Genomic DNA, 17,796 nt, shown 5'->3' with positions numbered 1-17,796 from the left:
GGTGGTGTGGAGATCTACTCACCTTGCAGCTGCCCAAGATAAGCCCTGTATGTAAATTCCCTTGCTTAATAAAACTGCCACCCACCAAGATGAAGTGGTCTGCTTCATTTGTCAGTCTCTCCTTGCCCTCCTTTTGTGGGGGCCAGTTTGCAAATCTACAGACATTACAATCAAATTGTCAAAAGTCACAGGCAAAGGATCTTAAAAGCAGCCAGGGAAAAGCAAATTGTTATGTACAAAGGAGCTACTAGTAGATTCTAAGCAGATTTCTCCGTGAAAACTCTGTAGGCTGGAAAGGAGTAAGATGATGTACTTAAAGTACTGAAACGAAAAATTGCCAACCAAGAATACAATAACTTGGAAAACTGTTCTTCAAAAAACAAAGGAGAAATGATTTCCTACAAAAAGCAAAGTTGAGGGCGTTCCTTACCACTAGACCTGCCCTAGAAAATGCTGAAGGGAATCCTTCCAGTTAAAGCAAAAGGACTATAAGCAATAACACAAAACCATACAAAAGTATAAAACTCCCTGGTAAAGGTAAATATTCTGTAGTGTGACAATGTATATGTGTAAATCACTTTAAAATCTAATACAGAATTTAAGATACAAAAGCATAAAAACTGTCACAAATTTATGTTAATGGTATGCAATATAAAAGAAGTAACTGCATCGTCAATAACATATATAAGCATACCTCATTTTATTGCTTTATTGTGCTTTGTAGATACTTTTGTACAAATTGAAGATTTGTAGCAACCCAGTCAGACACCATTTTTCCAACAGTATTTACTCTCTTCATGTCTGTCACAGTTTAGTGATTCTTGCAATATTTCAAACCCTTCACCTGAAAAAGATTATAATTCACTGAAGACTCAGATGATGGTTAGCATTTTTCAGCAATAAGGTATTTTTAAGGCATGTACATTGTTTTTAAAGACATAATACTATCACACACGTAATAGACTATATACAGTATAAATGTAACTTGAATATGCACTGGTAAACCAAACAGTTTGTATGATTTGCTTTACTGTGATATTTGCTTTATTAAGGTGGTCTGGAACCAAAGTCACAATCTCCAAGGTGCGCCTGTAATGAGAAAGGCGGAGATATAAAGGAGGAGAGATTTTACAGGAAACTGAAGTCAGTATCAGTTTAAAATAGATTGTTATAATTTTAAGATGTTTCGTGTCATTGCAGTGGTAATCACAAAGAAAATACCTATGTAATTTACCCAAAGGAAAATGAGAAGAGAACCAAAATATAAAACCATTCTCAAGACAGATAACGTGTTAAACTACAAAACAAGTTTTTACACCATTAAGAAGACTGAAATTATACAAAGTATCTCCTCTAGCTACAATGAAATGAAACTAGAAATAAATAGAAGAAAAATAGGAAAACCAAAAATATATGGAAATTAAACACTGTACTCTTTCTTTCAAGTTTATTATTCAATACATATATGTACATTACTCAAATATAGTCTGTCAATATATATTACACTAAATTAAATTTAAGTCTGTTTCATCAATAGGTATAACTAAAATCCCTCAAATTTCAATCCAAATATTCACTTTGTTTAGTATAAACCAAATCCCATTTACTGTACTTGAACCAATTCACGTCTTTTTTGGCAGAAGCAAAGCACCATGGACCCTCCTGCATGTCCTTGCTGAGTATACCCAACTGCAAGACTTCCCTCTCCTCTGACGCTCCACCCTTTCTATGGCGAGTTACATAGAAGTCACATTCACCACAGCTGACAAAAACAGTTTTTATTTTTTTCCCTCTTTGCACACAGAAACTCCTATGTATTTATATTTTAAGGCAAAAGACAAAGTTTTAACCATGTATTTACATTTTGGTTTCTTTTTTCATTACAACAAAATTGATAGTTTCATTATTATCATACTAACTCAAGTCAGAAACAGAAAGACAAATATCATATGATATCACTTCTATGTGGAATCTAAAAAGATGATACAAATGAACTTATTTACACAGCAGAAATAGACTCACAGACATAAAAAACAAACATGGTTACCAAAGAGGGAAGAAGGGGAGGATAAATTAGGAGTTTTGGATTAACAGACACACACACTGCTATATATAAGACAGACAGACAATGAAGACCTACAGCAGAGCACAAGGAGTCATATTCAATATCTCGTAATAAACTATAGTAGAAAAGTATCTGAAAAAGAGCATATATGTATTTATATGTATAGCTGAATCACTTCACTGTACACTGGAAACATCGTAAACTATATTTCAGCTAAAAAACTTTTTAAAAAAGACATAATTGACATACAACATCATATTAGTCTCAGGTACACAACATAATGATTTAATACACGTATATATTTCAAAATGATTACCACAATAAGTCTAGGTAACCTGCATCACTACATACATGTATAATTTTTTTTTCTAGGAATGGGAACTTTTAAGATTTACTCTCTTACCAGCATCACTTCCAGGTATATAGCTCAAGAGACTTCAGAGTAAGATGCTGAAGAGATATTTACACACCAATATCCATCACAACATTATTCACAACAACCAAGCGAAGCAACCCAAACATCCATCAAAAGATGAATGGATAAAGAAATTGTGGTGTAGTGACTTCCCTGGTGGCCCAGTACTCTGTGCTCCCAACGTAGGGGGTCCAGGGGAGATCTCTGTGCAGGGACATATTGTTGCCATTCAGTCACTAAGTCATGTCCAACTCTTTGCAACCTCATGGACTGCAGCAAGCCAGGCTTCCCTGTCCTTCACAGTTTCCCAGAGTTTGCTAAAATTCACGTCCATTGAGTCGGTGATGCTATGATCCCACATACCACAACTAAGCCCATGAGGAGCAACTAGGGAAGCCCACACACCTCAAAAAAGAACCTACATGCAGCAATGAAGACCCAACACAGTCAAAATAAATAATTTTTAAAAAGATACTATGATATATGCATACACACACACACACACATATATTCATAAACTATAATACAGAAAGTGAAGCTAAAGTGTTAGTCGCTCAGTTGTGTTGACTCTTTGTGACCCCATGGACTGTAGCCTGCCAGGCTCCTCTGTCCATGGGATTTCCCAGGAAAGAATACTGGAGTGGGTTGTCATTTCCTTCTCCACGGGATCTTCTGAACCCAGGGATCGAACCTAGCTCTTTCACATTGCAGGCAGATTCTTCACTGTCTGAGCCATCAGGGAAGCCCCAAACTGCAATATTATTCACTCTTAAAAAACAACGGAAATCCTGTCACATGCTATAAAATGGATAAAACTCAGGGACACTGTCCTAAATAAAATACATCAGTCACAGAAGGACAAATAATGTATGATTGCACTCACATTAAGTATATAAAGTAGTCAAACTCATAGACACAGAAAGCAGAAAGGTGGTTACCAAGGGCTGAGGGGAGTGAAGAGGAGTAATTAGCAGCTAGTGCGTACAGAGTTTCAGGGATGCAAAATGAAAAAGTTCTAGAGATCCATTGCTTAACAATGTGAACATACTTAACACTACTAAACTATACACTTTAAGGTGGTTAACATGGTGAATTTTTTTCTAACATGGTAAATTTAGTGATATGGTTTTTTACCACAATTTTTAAAACTAGAGCCAAATACTATTTAGACTTGCAAAATGCAAAAGATTTCACCACCAAAAGATTTGCTTTCTAAGATAATACTTTGGATAGAATGATACCAGATGGAAATGAATCTATTAAAAAAAAAAAGAAAAACACTAGAGATGGAAAATATGTGGATAAATATAAATTTTCTTAGTTTTAAAGTTATTTCACAAACAAATCATTACTGACATCAAAAAATGGTTATGTGGTATGTAGTTTATAACACGTATGGAAGCAAATGTATGACAACAATAACACAAAGACTGAGAAGAAATGAAAGTATACCATGGTAACATTCTCACTTGTAAAGTGGTAAAATATCACTTCAAGATCAGTTCGGTTCAGTCACTCAGTCATGTCCGACTCTTAGCAACCACATGGACTACAGCACAACAGGTCTCCCTGTCCATCACCAACTCCTGGAGTTTACTCAAACTCATGTCCATCGAGTCAGTGATGCCATCCAACCATCTCATCCTCTGTCGTCCCTTCTCCTCCTGCCTTCAATCTTTCCCAGCATCAGGGTCTTTTCCAAGAAGTCAGTTCTTCACATCAGGTGGCCAGCGTATTGGAGTTTTAGCTTCAGCATTGGTCCTTCCAATGAATATTCAGGACTGATTTCCTTTAGGATGGACTGGCTGGATCTCCTTGCAGTCCAAGGAACTCTCAAGAATCTTCTCCAGCACCACAGTTCAAAAGCATCAATTCTTCAGCGCTCAGCCTTTTTTATAGTCCAACTCTCACATCCATACATGACTACTGGAAAAACCATAGCTTTGACCAGGTGGACCTTTGTCAGCAAAGTAACATCTTTGCTTTTTAATATTTTAATAGGCTGTCTAGGTTGGTCATAGCTTTTCTTCCAAGGAGCAAGCGTCTTTTAATTTCATGGCATGGCTGCAGTCACCATCTGCAGTGATTTTGGAGCCCTCCAATATAAAGCCTCTCACAGTTTCCATTGTCTCCCCATCTATTTGCCATGAAGTGATGGAACTGGATGCCATGATCTTCGTTTCTTGAATGTTGAGTTTTAAGACAACTTTTTCACTCTCTTTCACTTTCATCAAGAGGCTCTTTAGCAAGTTCCTCTTCACTTTCTGCCATAAGGGTGGTGTTATCTGCATATCTGAGGTTATTCATATTTCTCCTGGCAATCTTGATTCCAGTTTGTGCTTCATCCAGCCCGCCATTTCACATGATGTACTCTGCATAGAAGTTACAAAAGCAGGGTGACAATATACAGCCTTGACGTACTCCTTTCCAATTTGGAACCAGCCTATTGTTCCATGTCGGTTCTAACTGTTGCTTCTTGACCTGCATACAGATTTCTCAGAAGGCAGATAAGATAGACTATGACAAGTTAAAGATGTTGTTGTGAGTTGAATTGTGACCCCCACCCAAATACATTTTCAAGTTCTAATCCCCAGTACCTGTGAATGTATCCTTATTTGGAATTAGCATCTCTGCAGATTTAAGTTAAAATGAGGTATATTAGATTAGGGTGAATGCTTAACCAATGGTATCCTTATACGATAAAAGAAATTTGGGTACACAGACATACACAGAGGGAAAGGCCATAATAAGTCACAAGGACACAAGGAGAACCACCATATGAAAATAAAAGCAGAGATTGCAGCAATACTTCTACAGGTGAAGAGATATTCAGCATTGCTAGAGACCACCAGAAGCTAGGAAGGAAGCATAGAACAGATTGTCCTTCAGCACTTCCAGAAGGAACTAACCTGGCCAATACACTGATTTCAGACTTCTAGCCTTCAAAATAGTGAGTGAATAAATTTGTTATTTTAATCCACAAAGCTTGTGGTACTTTCCTGGTAGCCTGTGTAAACTAACAGAGAGGTAGACAATATATGCTAAAGCAACTGTTACCATTTGCTAAAAGAATTATACTTAATAGGCCAATGAAGAAATAAAATAGAATTTAAAAATATTCAGTTCAAAAAATAAAGGCAGAAGAAAGGGAAGGGGAATATAGAACATGTGAAACAAATAGAAAACAAATATTAACAGCAAGATGATAGATTTAAGACCCTAGAATATAAAAATCACTTTAAATATGAATGGCTTAGACACCTTCATTAAAAGTCAGAAATTATCAATTTCGATTTTTAAAAAGCAATATCCAATTATATACTACCTATAAGAAGCCTACATTAAGCATAAAAACACCAAGAGAAGATTAAAAGTGAAACAATGGGAAAAATTATGTCATGTTAACACGAATCAAAAGAAAGTTATTGGAGGGACCTACCTGGGAGTCCAGTGCTTAGATTCCATGCTTCCAGCACAGGGGGCACAGGGTTCAATCCCTGGTCATGGAACTAAGAATCTGCGTGCCATGTGGTGTGAACAAAAAAACAAGAAAGAAAAGTTATTGCAGTGGCTATGTTAATATTAAATAAAGTGCAAAGCAAGGCATATTACCAATTATTAAGAAGGATTATTTCATAATGATACAGAGGTAAATGTTTATTCATATAATAATGAAGCTTCAAAATACATGAAGCAAGACCTGATAGAAATGAAAGGAAAAACAGAACGATTCCCATAATAGAGATTTCAATAACCTTCTCTCAATAATTGATAGAACAAGTTGGTTGAAATTCAGAAAGAATAAAGAATTCTTCGCTACCAATCAACTTATGGTACTGATGTTTTTGAAAATTTGGCACAGCAGCAGCATATACATACTTTTTAATCATATATGAAACATTTACACAGATGGACCAGAATCTGGGCTATAAATACCAATAAATTTAAAAGGATCAAGTCATACAAAGTATATTCTCTGACCACAGTGGAATAGAATTAGAAATCAATAACAGAAAGGTATTTGAAAAATTAACTATTAGGAAAGTAACACACTTCCAAAAAACTCACAGGTCAAAGAAAATTAGGGAGAGAATTTAGAAAGTATTTGGAAATAAACTAAAAGAGTGAACAGTGTTTCAAAATCTGTTGTTGTTGCTGCTTAGTCGCTAAGCTGTCTCCAACTCTTTTGGGACTCCATGGACTGTAGCCTGCCAGGTTCCTCTGTCCACGGGATTTCCCAGGCAAGAATATTGGAGTTCCCATTTCCTTCTCCAAGGGATCGTCCCAGTCCTAGGATCAAACCCGTGCCTCCTGCATTAGCAGGCAGATTCTTTACCACTGAGCCACCAGGGAATGAAAGCAGTACTTGGAGGGAAATTCATAGCATTAAACTCACATATGGAGTAGAAAAAGATTTCACACCAATGATCTCAGTTTCCTCCTCAAGAAATTACAAAAAGAGGACCAACTTAAATCTCAGGTAGGAATAAGAAACGAAAAAATACAGAACAGAGCAGAATACGATCAAATTGAAAACAGAAAAAAGCAAAACAAACAAATCAATTAAATATGAAACTAGTTGAGAAGATTAAAAAAATTACAAACCACTAGCCCGACTGATCAGACATAAAAAACACACAATGACCAATAATAAGAAAGAAATGTGGCCTCACTACAGATTTTAGAGAAAAATAAAAGAAAAACTATGAACAATTTAAGACAATAAATCTGATGAATTTGGCATTTCATCCTGTCTTGAAAGAACAGTTTTTAAATAAAATCTCAACGTACAAAATTGCTTTTATTACTCTGGAATGGCTTGCTTCAGATATTGTACAACACGCACACTTATTAACTTCAAATTAGCTTCAAACCATTGAAAATGACATTGGATAAGAGTACAGTGTTGGGGGGGAAACGCGTTCGCACGCGAGCGCGCGTACACACACACACACACACACACACACACAACGCGTTCGCACGCGAGCGCGCGTACACACACACACACACACACACACACACACGAGTCTGGTTTTCCCAAACTTTCTCATTTACCTCGGAAACTTTCCAACTGGGATGCACACCCACTTTCCACCCCCAAATATGAAGGCTTGTTTTTATTTTCTGGTTCACTGACAAGCGACAGTTTGACAGTAGATAAAGCCCTCTCAGCGCAGGGGCTGGGGAGAGGCCTGCTCACGTCTCCTATGAAGTTACGCCCCCTCCCTTTACCTATCTTATATACCACTTTCTCCTTAGATAAAGCTCAATTTTCCCAACAACTTCGGCAAGAGCTTTTAACAGGATCCTCACAGCTTTACAATAACCAATGAGACTGTTTTCCCTCCTGCTTTTTAACAGAGGAAAGTGCCCCCTCCTGCTTGGTAAGTGAGGAAAGAGGATGCGAGGAGACAGCAAACAGAGGTCTTCAGAGGTTTGGTCCAAGACTTTCGTCAACTGTCCTGACTGATGGAGCCACAAGCCTCCTTTGCTCTCTAGCTTTTCTTTCGCCTCATTCACCTAATCCTCCTTTCATAAGCAATACAGAGAAAACAAGCTCCTGCTGCTCTTCAGGCGCTCAAATTATGGTGGCAGGCTCAACCAAACCGCACCAGGAGCTCAAGATCCAAGGAAGAACGGAAAGTCGATGGAGCAAAGGAATCTCAGGTACTTTTAGACTTGGTTTTAACCGACGACCTATCTTGTATGCCGAGGGCTGTGCAATTTTATATACATATATCCCTCGTATCAGTACACGACGTGTAAACTATTGGCCAGGAAATTTTTAACTAACGTACCCAAGGTAAGTGTTTCAACTAATGGGACGGGTTTCAGGTCACTCAGTTTTCAGACTGAAATCTCACAATTTCCGCAGTCCGTATCCTGAGAGGCGGAGACAGGCTGTAAGCGGTACCCCCTGCGTTATCCAAACCTCCGGCCTCGGAGGCGCAGCGCCGCCTACCCCGGAAACCCAATCCGCCGCCGGCTCCGACCCGGCGCCCGCCTCGGGCCGGTCACGTGGCGTCCAAAATGGCCGCGCCCGGGCGACTCGAGCGGAGCGTGGCGTGAGCCCTCGCGGGGCCGGAGGAGACCCGCTGAGGCCGCGGCTGCACGGAGACGCGCGTAAGCTACCGGCGCTCGGGAAAAGGGGCGCTGGCGGGGACAGAGAGATGCGCAGCGGCCTGACGCGCTGTTCTGCCGCAGCGTGGTAATGAGTCACAGCGAGAGGAGGGAAGTCGGTTCCATCGGCCCGACCGTCCCTACACTTCCCCCCTACAAGAAAAGATCTTATATTTAAATTAAGCCGCTGGCGGCGGGGGCGGGAAAGGGGAAGAGGTTGGAAACCTGCGCTTGAATTTAATCCCAGGTTTACTGCCAATTTACCGGGTGACCTTGGCCTAATTTAATTTTCATCGGTCCCACTTTCTTAATTGTCTGTCTCGGGAGCTATCTTAGATAACTAATGCAAAAGGCTTTCGAAATGTTTGTAATATGTAAATGTGGCATTCATTGCCTTAGCTGTGGATATATTTATTAATAACCAGGATACATACAGTGACCTACTGCGGACCAAATTAAGGGTGACTTTTAATAGCCACACTTTAGAAAATGGCCAGCTCACAGCAGGAACCTCAGCAGTATGCAGAGCATTGAAGAGAAAACTAGTGATAGCATTAGGCGGGACTTTTGGCGGAAACATTTCAGACATATACACTGTACACCTTGTATATACTGAATTTGCTTGTTTTTATATCTCTTTCCACCACCCCGCCAACATAAAATTATTCAGCGTTCCTGTAGGTCAGAGATCCTATCATGTTATTGTAACCAAGGCCCTCAAAAAGCTTGAGTCCAGGAAACCTAGACATAAATGTCCAAGCCTGCACTGTACTTAGGATAACTTGAACTTTGTTTAGTTGCTACATTGTGTAGCCTGCCAGGCTCCTCTGTTCATGGGAGTCTCAGGCAAGAATATCGGAGTGGGTTGCCACTTCCTCCTCCGGGGGATCTTCTCCACCTAGGGATCAAACCCACATCTCCTACCTCAGCAGGTGGGTTCTTTACCACTGAACCATCAGCAAAGCACTAACTAGAATGATATGAAATTCAGTGCACTCAGCATTTCGCAAGGCACCCAATGGCTACCCAGTAAAATTTGTTAGTGTTATAAATTTTCTAGCAAATGAATAGTGAACCAAGAAAATTACTTAATAATGTAGAACATTCTTTCTGAACTTTTGCTTTTCTTAACTCTGCTGCCCTGAAATATAATGAGCTAAATCTAATGAACTAAATCTTCAAGCTGCTGCTGCTAAGTCGCTTCAGTCGTGTCTGACTCTGTGCGACCCCGTAGACAGCAGCCCACCAGGCTCCTCTGTCCCTGGGTTTCTCCAGGCAAGAATACTGGAGTGAGTTGCCATTTACTTCTCCAATGCATGAAAGTGAATTCATCATTCACCCATTCCCTTACTCTCTTACTCCAGCTAGTGCCTAAGTCAACAGACTACCTGCCTGTGGACCAGAGGAAGGTTATCGTTTGTTTCTTTGCAGCCAACCAGAATGAGTTTTATATTTTTTAAGTTTTTTTACTGTTTTGTTTTTCTAAGTATGCAACAAAGACCATTATGTGACCCACAAACCCTAAAGTATATACCATCTGGCCCTTTAGAGAAGTTTGCTGACCTCTGCTCTAGGGCAGAGGTGAAATCGCAGTGTCTTCTACCTACTAAATACTTTTCCAAAGTGGTTGTCATGAAAGTGAAAGTTGCTCAGTCGCGTCTGCCTCTTTGCAACCCCATGGACTGCAGCCTGCCAGGCCCCTCTGTCCATGGAATTCTCCAGGCCAGAATACTGGAGTAAGGTAGCCTTTCCCTTATCCACAGGATCTTCCCACCCCAGCTACCCAACTCAGGTCGCTCGCATTACACGCAGATTCTTCACCAGCTGAGCCACAAGGGAAGGCCGGTTTACCCAAATTGGATACAGTTTATGCTTCCGCCAGCATGAGTTTCCATTACCCCACATTCTTACCATTAATTGAAATTTAATTTCTATTTCCCTGGTTATAGTGGTTAAGCATATTTTCCTATTTATTGGCTGTTTGGCTTTCCTCTTTGTTACAATTCCAAATTCAGGAGGATTCCCTCGTGGCTCAGTGGTAAAGAATCCGCCTGGGAGGCAGGAACCGTAGGAGACACAGGTTTAATCCCTTGGTCGGGAAGATCCCTGGGAGGAGGAAATAGCAACCCACTCCAGTATTCTTGCCTGGAGAATCCCTTGGACAGAAGAACCTGGCGGGCTACAGGCCATAGGGTTGCAAAGAGAAGTGCCTGTTAACACCATTTGTCAGTTTTTCTATTGAGTTGGTTGCCTTTTTCTTACTGATTTCTAGTACTTTACATATTCTGAGTACCAACAATGACTCCTTTGTATTGCAAACATTTTCTCTACCACTGGCTTATCTTTATGGTATCTATGAATGAGTTCATTTTAACTGGTTAATACTAGTTTAAAATTAACTTTATATATTTTATGGTTAGTGCTTTTTGCAAATTTACAATATTTTTAAGGGTCACAAAAATGTTCTGTGTTTTCTGAAAGTTTCATGTGTTGTCCATGTTCTGGTTTGTTTCACATAGAATTGTGGGGGTTTGGAGGCAGAGGTGTTTATGCTAATCAGTTTCATAATCAAATTGATAATTATGAAATGAAGCTATGACTAATTTTTTTAAGCTAAATATTTATGGTCTTCAGACGGCTTTTACAAGCCCTTTTGCTGTTTTTCTGTAGATACACATTATTGAAAAATGATATTTTAATTTAAGGCTCAAGATGAAAAATCATGAACCAGATGGTACTATCATCAAGGAGAACTTAATTGATATCATAGCCCGAAAAATTAACCAACTCCCAGAAGCAGAAAGGTAAGATCCCTTCTTATACTTAAAAAAAATTGTATCAGGTGGATTTTCATCATTGATTCATTTCAATTTGGTTTGACTATAAACAACATACACTATCAGAAAGAAACTGACATTTTTCTTGCATTGATGAGAAAGACAAGGTCCAGAGAGATTAACTATTTTACTTGAAGTCAAGGCTAAAATTCGTTTCTTCGGACATTTCTATTAAATGTCTCAGTTTTTCCATTTGGCTTAGAGTAGAAACAAATGTATGTATTTATGGACTAATTTAAATAACAAAATTTTAGATTTTAAAACTGTCTTCTTTCTCAATTCATTACCACTCTTACCACACTCAATTCATTACTATACTTACCAATCTGACAGTGCCATGTAACACACATAGCTAGACAAGAAATTTCAGAGAAATGGGACCATAGCTAAAAGATCATTAAGGTATTATTGATTTATATAGGAAACATGCTGATCTTTGAAGACAACACTGAATGAACTGCAGTCCCTACAAAATGTTCTTAGCTCTCCTTCGGAGGCAGCCACTCTAACACTCCATGTAAACTGAAAATCAGAGAAGGAATGGCATATGCATATGCACAGGCAACAGGACAGCAAAGAGTCTGTCATATTTGAGGAACCAGTGTTACTGAAGTATAAGGGAAGTGGGCATAAGGTTAAAGAGAGTTTTGAGCAGGGAATGACCCAGCTAACATTTCCAAAGAACATTCCAGTTGTTTTCTGGAAAACAGATTTCAGGTAGGAGAGAAAAAGACGACCACCAGTAGGAAAACTGGCATAGTAATCCCAGTGAGTGGTGGTGGCAGTTTGAAGTGAAAAAAAGGATGGATTTGAAATACATTTTGGAAGTGTAATTTTACTGTCTTGCACAAATTCCTATCTTACTGACACCAGCTAAACAAGGGAGAACCTATAAACCCAAAGGCAGTAATAAGAACTTGGTGAGATTTTTTTAAGCTGTTTATCCAATTCTCCCCCCAACCACACACACATACAGTGTTACCGTTTTTCAGAGGTAATCAGAAAACCTTTTTAAGCAAATAAAAGATATGTACCCATGTTTCCAGGCCAGTGAGGAAGGGAAAGCCACAAAGACTAACTCAAAGAAGGGTAGACTTGACAGCCTTGAAGAGAAGGAAGTAGGATGTGCTGTTGGGACTTGCACAAAATTAGAAGCTGCAATGGGGAAGTAAGCTAGAACTGCAAAGCAAGCTTTAGTTTGGACGTAAACTCTTTTCAGTCCCTGGCACCTGAGCAGGGCAGACGGCAGCACCTCCATATCTTTCCCTTGTTCCCTATTTTTCCTGTTTCTATTTTATGTATCCTAGTTCTGTTTGAGGGCTTCCCTGGTGGCTCAGAGGTTAAAGCGTGTGCCTGCAATGTGGGAGACCTGGGTTTGATCCCTGGGTTGGGAAGATCCCGTGGAGAAGGAAATGGCAACCCACTCCAGTATTATTGCCTGGAGAATCCCATGGACAGAGGAGCCTGGTGGGTGTTGTTTAGTTGATGTCATGTCTAACTCTTTCCAAACCCATAGACTGTAGCCCCCCAGGCTCCTCTGTCCATGGGATTTCCCAGGCATGAGTTTGTTATTTGAAAAGTTTTTAAGTATATTAAGCTTGAATATCAAACACTTCACTTTCTAATCTACAAAATAATCTATGTAACAAATTTCTTTGCCACTTGTTATTTCTGATCTTATATTTCATTTGTTCATGATTCTAGTTATTTTTTTTTCCCAAAAACTCCTGAGTTCACATTTCAAAGTTGTATAGGCACTTTTTGGGAACAGTGACCAGCTATGGAGCTGCTAGATAACAATTTTCTATTGAATTATTAATTAAACAATGTGACTTTAAGCCACAGGAAATTAAAATCTGGTTGGGAGACAGCAAACTTCGCTTTTCAGATTTCAGTTACACTCCTTGATATATTTAGGGACTTATTTATGTAATTTTTAATATTTTACATTAATATGGAGAAGGCAATGGCAACCCACTCCAGTACTCTTGCCTGGAAAATCCCATAGATGGAGGAGCCTGGTAGGCTGCAGTTCATGGGGTCCCTAAGTCAGACATACTGAGCGACTTCACTTTCACTTTTCACTTTCATGCATTGGAGAAGGAAATGGCAACCCACTCCAGTGTTCTTGCCTGGAGAATCCCAGGGACGGGGGAACCTGGTGGGCTGCCGTCTATGGGGTCACACAGAGTCGGACACGACTGAAGCGACTTAGCAGCAGCAGTATTAATATATCAACATATTATAATGTATATAATAATTATGTATATGGACAAGTTATTTACCTTAGTATTTGTTCCCATGACTAGAAATGAAGAGGATATGTATTTCACAGTGTTATTATGAAAATAACAGTATTTTAGAGGAAATGCTTAAGTTTCCCACTCCCTTAGCTCCCACAAAAATACACAGGTCTTTTCATATTCATGTTTTGTTATTGTTCAGTAGTTCTCCAGGTCCTCATCACAAATACCGTCTTATGTACCCCAAGTTTCGAAACTGCCTCCTTTGTACTGCCATTACTGTTTTAGTACACTTCTGTTAGATTTCAAGTTTATGTATCTTTCAGTCTCCAGTAATAAACTGTAAAAACACTGGAGGTAGGTGATTTTTGTACCTTCACAGCCAAGTGTGCTGTATGCAGTAAGGTGCTCAGTGACTAAGTGCCAAGTACCACTATGATTACAAAATGACCAGTAAGAGAGGTAACCTTATACAATCTGGAAAGCTCAAGTAGGAATTCCTAGAAAAGCTGTTTTAAGATTGAGCGTTAACCATAGTAGTTAGAGAGGGTATCGTATGGTTAGTCTGGCTAACTAAGAGTAGTAAGAAAACAGAGACTGAAATGCCTGTATTACAGGTGGCAAGGCAGGTGGTAAAAAAGTTAAACAGTAGGCTGAAGAGTCTGAATTGGAGTATTTCAATATTCAGCAGTTTTAGGGTTATTTTTTCCCCTGGAACTAGAATGGATAGAATGTGCACTTTAAAACTTATACATCCCATGCTTAAAAACCAGCTTTACCATTTACTATCCCAAAACATCACTTTTATTTCAATGAGTTCTTGTGAAGTGCCTAGCAGAGAGGATCCCTTAAATGTTAGTACTGTTCCACCCCGCCCCCCCCACCCCAACCCTGACTCCAATGCTTCAGGGAAGATTAATAGGAAACATCAGTTCCACCTTACTGAATGCCTTCTATGTGTCAGGTGCTGTTGAAACCAAGATACTTGTGTCTTTGTAGCCAGTCTTCAAGTTGTTTACAGGCTAGTTGGGAAGGCTGACATGTAAATCTATGATAAAACAGTACCGCTTTATAACGTGTTGTGCTACAGAATTAAGTACTGGGTGTTGTAGGAGCCTAGAGAGGCATTTAAGTCAGACTCTTCAGAAGCTCTTCCCTGCTATATAAGGGTCCCCGGGCAGGGGGAATTTCCATACCAATACCCTTTACAAAATCACAAAACAAATTGTACCACTGCATCATTAATGTGTTGGCCAAATTCAGAACCTTTTAGAATAAAAATCTCTATGTAAAACAATGATTTTAGGTTTGTTTACAGAGCTGTAAGATATAATATGATCCTAAAATCCTGATTAAGTTCTGTAACATATGCCAGAATTGTTCTTGGAGAGCTTACATAAACAATAGAGCAAAAAGTTACTGTTTTTTCTCACCCATTCAGGAATCTGCTTGAAAATGGATCAGCATATGTTGGACTTAATGCTGCTCTCTGTGGCCTAATAGCAAATAGTCTTTTTCGACGCATCTTACATGTGACACAGGCTCGTATAGCTGCTGGCTTACCAATGGCAGTGATCCCATTTTTGACAGCAAATGTATCTTATAAAGGTTTTGTAAGTTTACCTTTGAATACAGGTAAGTTCTATTTCACTATCACCAGTAAGTTCACTTTGGTATACAGTTTGCACCTTATGTTAATCCTTAAAGTAGCTATATGATTTAAGGTAGTCACGGCGTACATCTGTCAGACTCGGATGGATAAGACTGAACCTTGCTAGCCTCTGTAAAGCAGCAATTCATTCATATTAGCATGGTCTACCAAACAAGTAAAATAGATACACAGTAATGCTAAGTACTTTCCTTTATCTAACTTATCTTTCCCACAGTGCTTAGTAAGAAGTACTTGGAAACTTTTTAAAAAATGTTGACTGCCTTAACATTATAGTTTCTTAAAGGGAAAAAACATTTTGTGGGAACAAGACTATGTAGTAAATCAAAAAGCACCATATGTGTGTGTATACAGTAGTTATCAAATACTTGGAGACTTGATTTCCTTTGGACAGTTCACAATATTTGCTGAGTACTCCAAGTGCAGCTAAATCATGAAAGGATTTATGATTTAAAACAAAAAATTATCACAGGTGGTAGTAAGGAAGGAGGCAGTCCATTTAAATTCTCTTAAGTGCTACTTCAAATTTGCTTAAATTGGATGAGTATTTTGTTTGAATCCCCAAGATCATTGTGGAAAGAGTTTTGATATGCAGGGAAACAATGAAGTGAACAGAATGAGTGAAAACATAAGTTAACTTTCTAGTACCATATACTAATTTGAAAATGAATAATTTTATAAAAATAAAACCAGACTATATAATATAAAAATGTAAGATGAATTAAATTGTTAAAACAGATTTCCCATGGGTTTAAAAAAGTTTCTTAAAGACAAAAATACTAGCCCAGGTTTGCTAATACAAGTGCAGAAAACTAGAGGCAGTGCAAACTATTATATTCAAATAGAAAACAAATTAGGGAATTTTCCCTAAAATGGTTTTATCAGTTCCTCGTTTTAATTATCCATATGTATACCTTTTAACATGCCTTGTAGAAATGCATTTGCTGTATTACTGCTTTAAAATTGCCTATCTGTGGACCTTGAGTTCTTTAAGTGTTTGCTTGAATATCCATTTGCAGAACTAATTTGTTTCCTAGGTGATCTGCACTGTGAAACCTGCACAATAACACGAGGTGGATTGGTTGGTCTTGTTTTCGGTGGCCTGTACCCTGTTTTTTTGGCTATCCCTGTGAATGGTGGCCTAGCAGCTAGGTAGGATTATTTTCCATAATTATTGAAAAACTTAAGTACACTCTTTTTTTAGGGAATATTACCTGTTTGATTTGAAAGCATTAATGAGACTTGTTTTATCCAAGTAATCACAGAATACTTTCCAAGAATTTGAAAACACTTCTGGAAATTTATCACACAAACCTCTTGGGTGTAAGGTTCAGGTTCAAAATATAAAGCTGCAAGCAAGTACTACTGTGACTAGTGTGAAAGCTACGTTATATGCATAATGTTCTTAAGAGTTTGTATACTACTTCTAAAAGAAAATTCCATCAGAAAATGTGTAGCTATAAGCCAAAATAACTCAGTTATTCTCTGATGAACTCTTGTACCAAACAACCTATAAGCTTCCAGAGGTGAAATTGGGGGGTGGGGGGGAGGACAAAAGAAAACAAAAGGTCAGTTTTTAGGACTAACAGACATTGAAGAGAATGCTATTACCTTAATCTTTACCCTAAGCTAGTTTTAAGACTTCTGGAATTAATATATGCTGTACACAAATTTATCACTTAATACAACTATCTTTTCTAGTGAACTGTCTCAATGTTTTCTTACAGGTATAATTCAGCCCTGCTACCAGAGAAAGGAAACATCTTAAATTACTGGATTAGGATTTCTAAACCTGTCTTTAGAAAGATGTTATTTCCCATTTTGCTCCAGACTGGGTTTGCTGCATACCTTGGGTCTAGACAATATAAGCTACTTATAAAGGCTCTTCAGTTACCAGAACCTGGCCTAGAAATTGAGTGACTGTTAAGCAAATCTGTACACAAAAATAAAACTATAAAAATAACCTGTATCTAATTATGAATAAACAGAGACTCGTACATAAGGTACAATTCTGGGATCTACAGTATTCAACACTGTCCAGTTACTTAAGAACCTAACTTCCTTTGTTTTCCCAGTACTTTCTCCCACATTCACTTGCTCTACTCCTTTATATTAACACAAGAAAAAACCATACAGCTGTTTTCATTAAAAACCTCATAAAAGAATCCAAACAGGAATGAAAATGGGGATAGGAGGTGGAGGGGTATCAACACACTACAGAAATGTTATTTTCTTAATTCACTGTTTTCCATGGGTATTATTCAGAGACTCTTAGAACATATTTAAAAACATTCCTGGGACTTCTCCAGCGGTCTACTGGTTAAGATGCCACACTTCAAACCCTGGTCAGCTAAAAACAACAAAAACTCATTCCTCTCAGAGATCAATTCCAATATTCTTGCCAGATTATTCAGGCTTAGCTCGAGCTGTCCTAATGATAGGCTTCC

At 38.6% G+C, this 17,796-nt stretch overlaps 1 protein-coding gene and 1 long non-coding RNA gene across 4 annotated transcripts; one reads left to right on the top strand and one right to left on the bottom strand.

Annotated features, from left to right (window-relative positions):
* Window positions 1-1,648: 1,648 nt before the first annotated feature.
* LOC136169157 (uncharacterized) lies at window positions 1,649-8,372 on the bottom strand. The gene is made up of 3 exons (XR_010663388.1): window positions 8,279-8,372; window positions 5,920-5,997; window positions 1,649-4,852 (listed from the first exon to the last, which is right to left on the bottom strand). It is a non-coding gene; the product is annotated as an uncharacterized lncRNA (long non-coding RNA).
* Window positions 7,905-17,312, top strand: TMEM126A (transmembrane protein 126A). Of its 3 annotated transcripts, none has more exons than XM_065936949.1 (5): window positions 7,905-8,147; window positions 11,306-11,404; window positions 15,122-15,315; window positions 16,387-16,501; window positions 17,077-17,312. In XM_065936949.1, the coding sequence occupies exons 1-5, from the start codon at window positions 8,128-8,130 to the stop codon at window positions 17,267-17,269; spliced, it is 621 nt and encodes a 206-aa protein (XP_065793021.1). In that variant the 5' UTR covers window positions 7,905-8,127; the 3' UTR covers window positions 17,270-17,312. The 3 variants fall into 3 exon arrangements, with proteins under 3 accessions (XP_065793021.1, XP_065793022.1, XP_065793023.1); XM_065936950.1 differs by lacking the exon at window positions 7,905-8,147 and adding an exon at window positions 8,463-8,603; XM_065936951.1 differs by lacking the exon at window positions 7,905-8,147 and adding an exon at window positions 8,476-8,603 and having other exon boundaries at window positions 11,271-11,404.
* The last annotated feature ends 484 nt before the right edge of the window (window positions 17,313-17,796 follow it).

This window comes from Muntiacus reevesi, chromosome 5 (assembly GCF_963930625.1).
Source record: "Muntiacus reevesi chromosome 5, mMunRee1.1, whole genome shotgun sequence".
Lineage (NCBI taxonomy): Eukaryota > Metazoa > Chordata > Mammalia > Artiodactyla > Cervidae > Muntiacus > Muntiacus reevesi.
The sequence above is the reverse complement of the archived record's forward strand: the minus strand, read 5'-3'. Positions and strand labels throughout refer to the sequence as shown.

What these genes read in the sequence shown, in the direction of transcription:
- TMEM126A (XM_065936949.1), top strand. Translation starts at nt 8,128, where the DNA reads ATGGAGCAAAGGAATCTCAG. An exon ending in AAGTTTACCTTTGAATACAG is followed by an intron (nt 15,316 to 16,386) that starts GTAAGTTCTATT and finishes TTTGTTTCCTAG; the next exon opens with GTGATCTGCACTGTGAAACC. An exon ending in AATGGTGGCCTAGCAGCTAG is followed by an intron (nt 16,502 to 17,076) that starts GTAGGATTATTT and finishes GTTTTCTTACAG; the next exon opens with GTATAATTCAGCCCTGCTAC.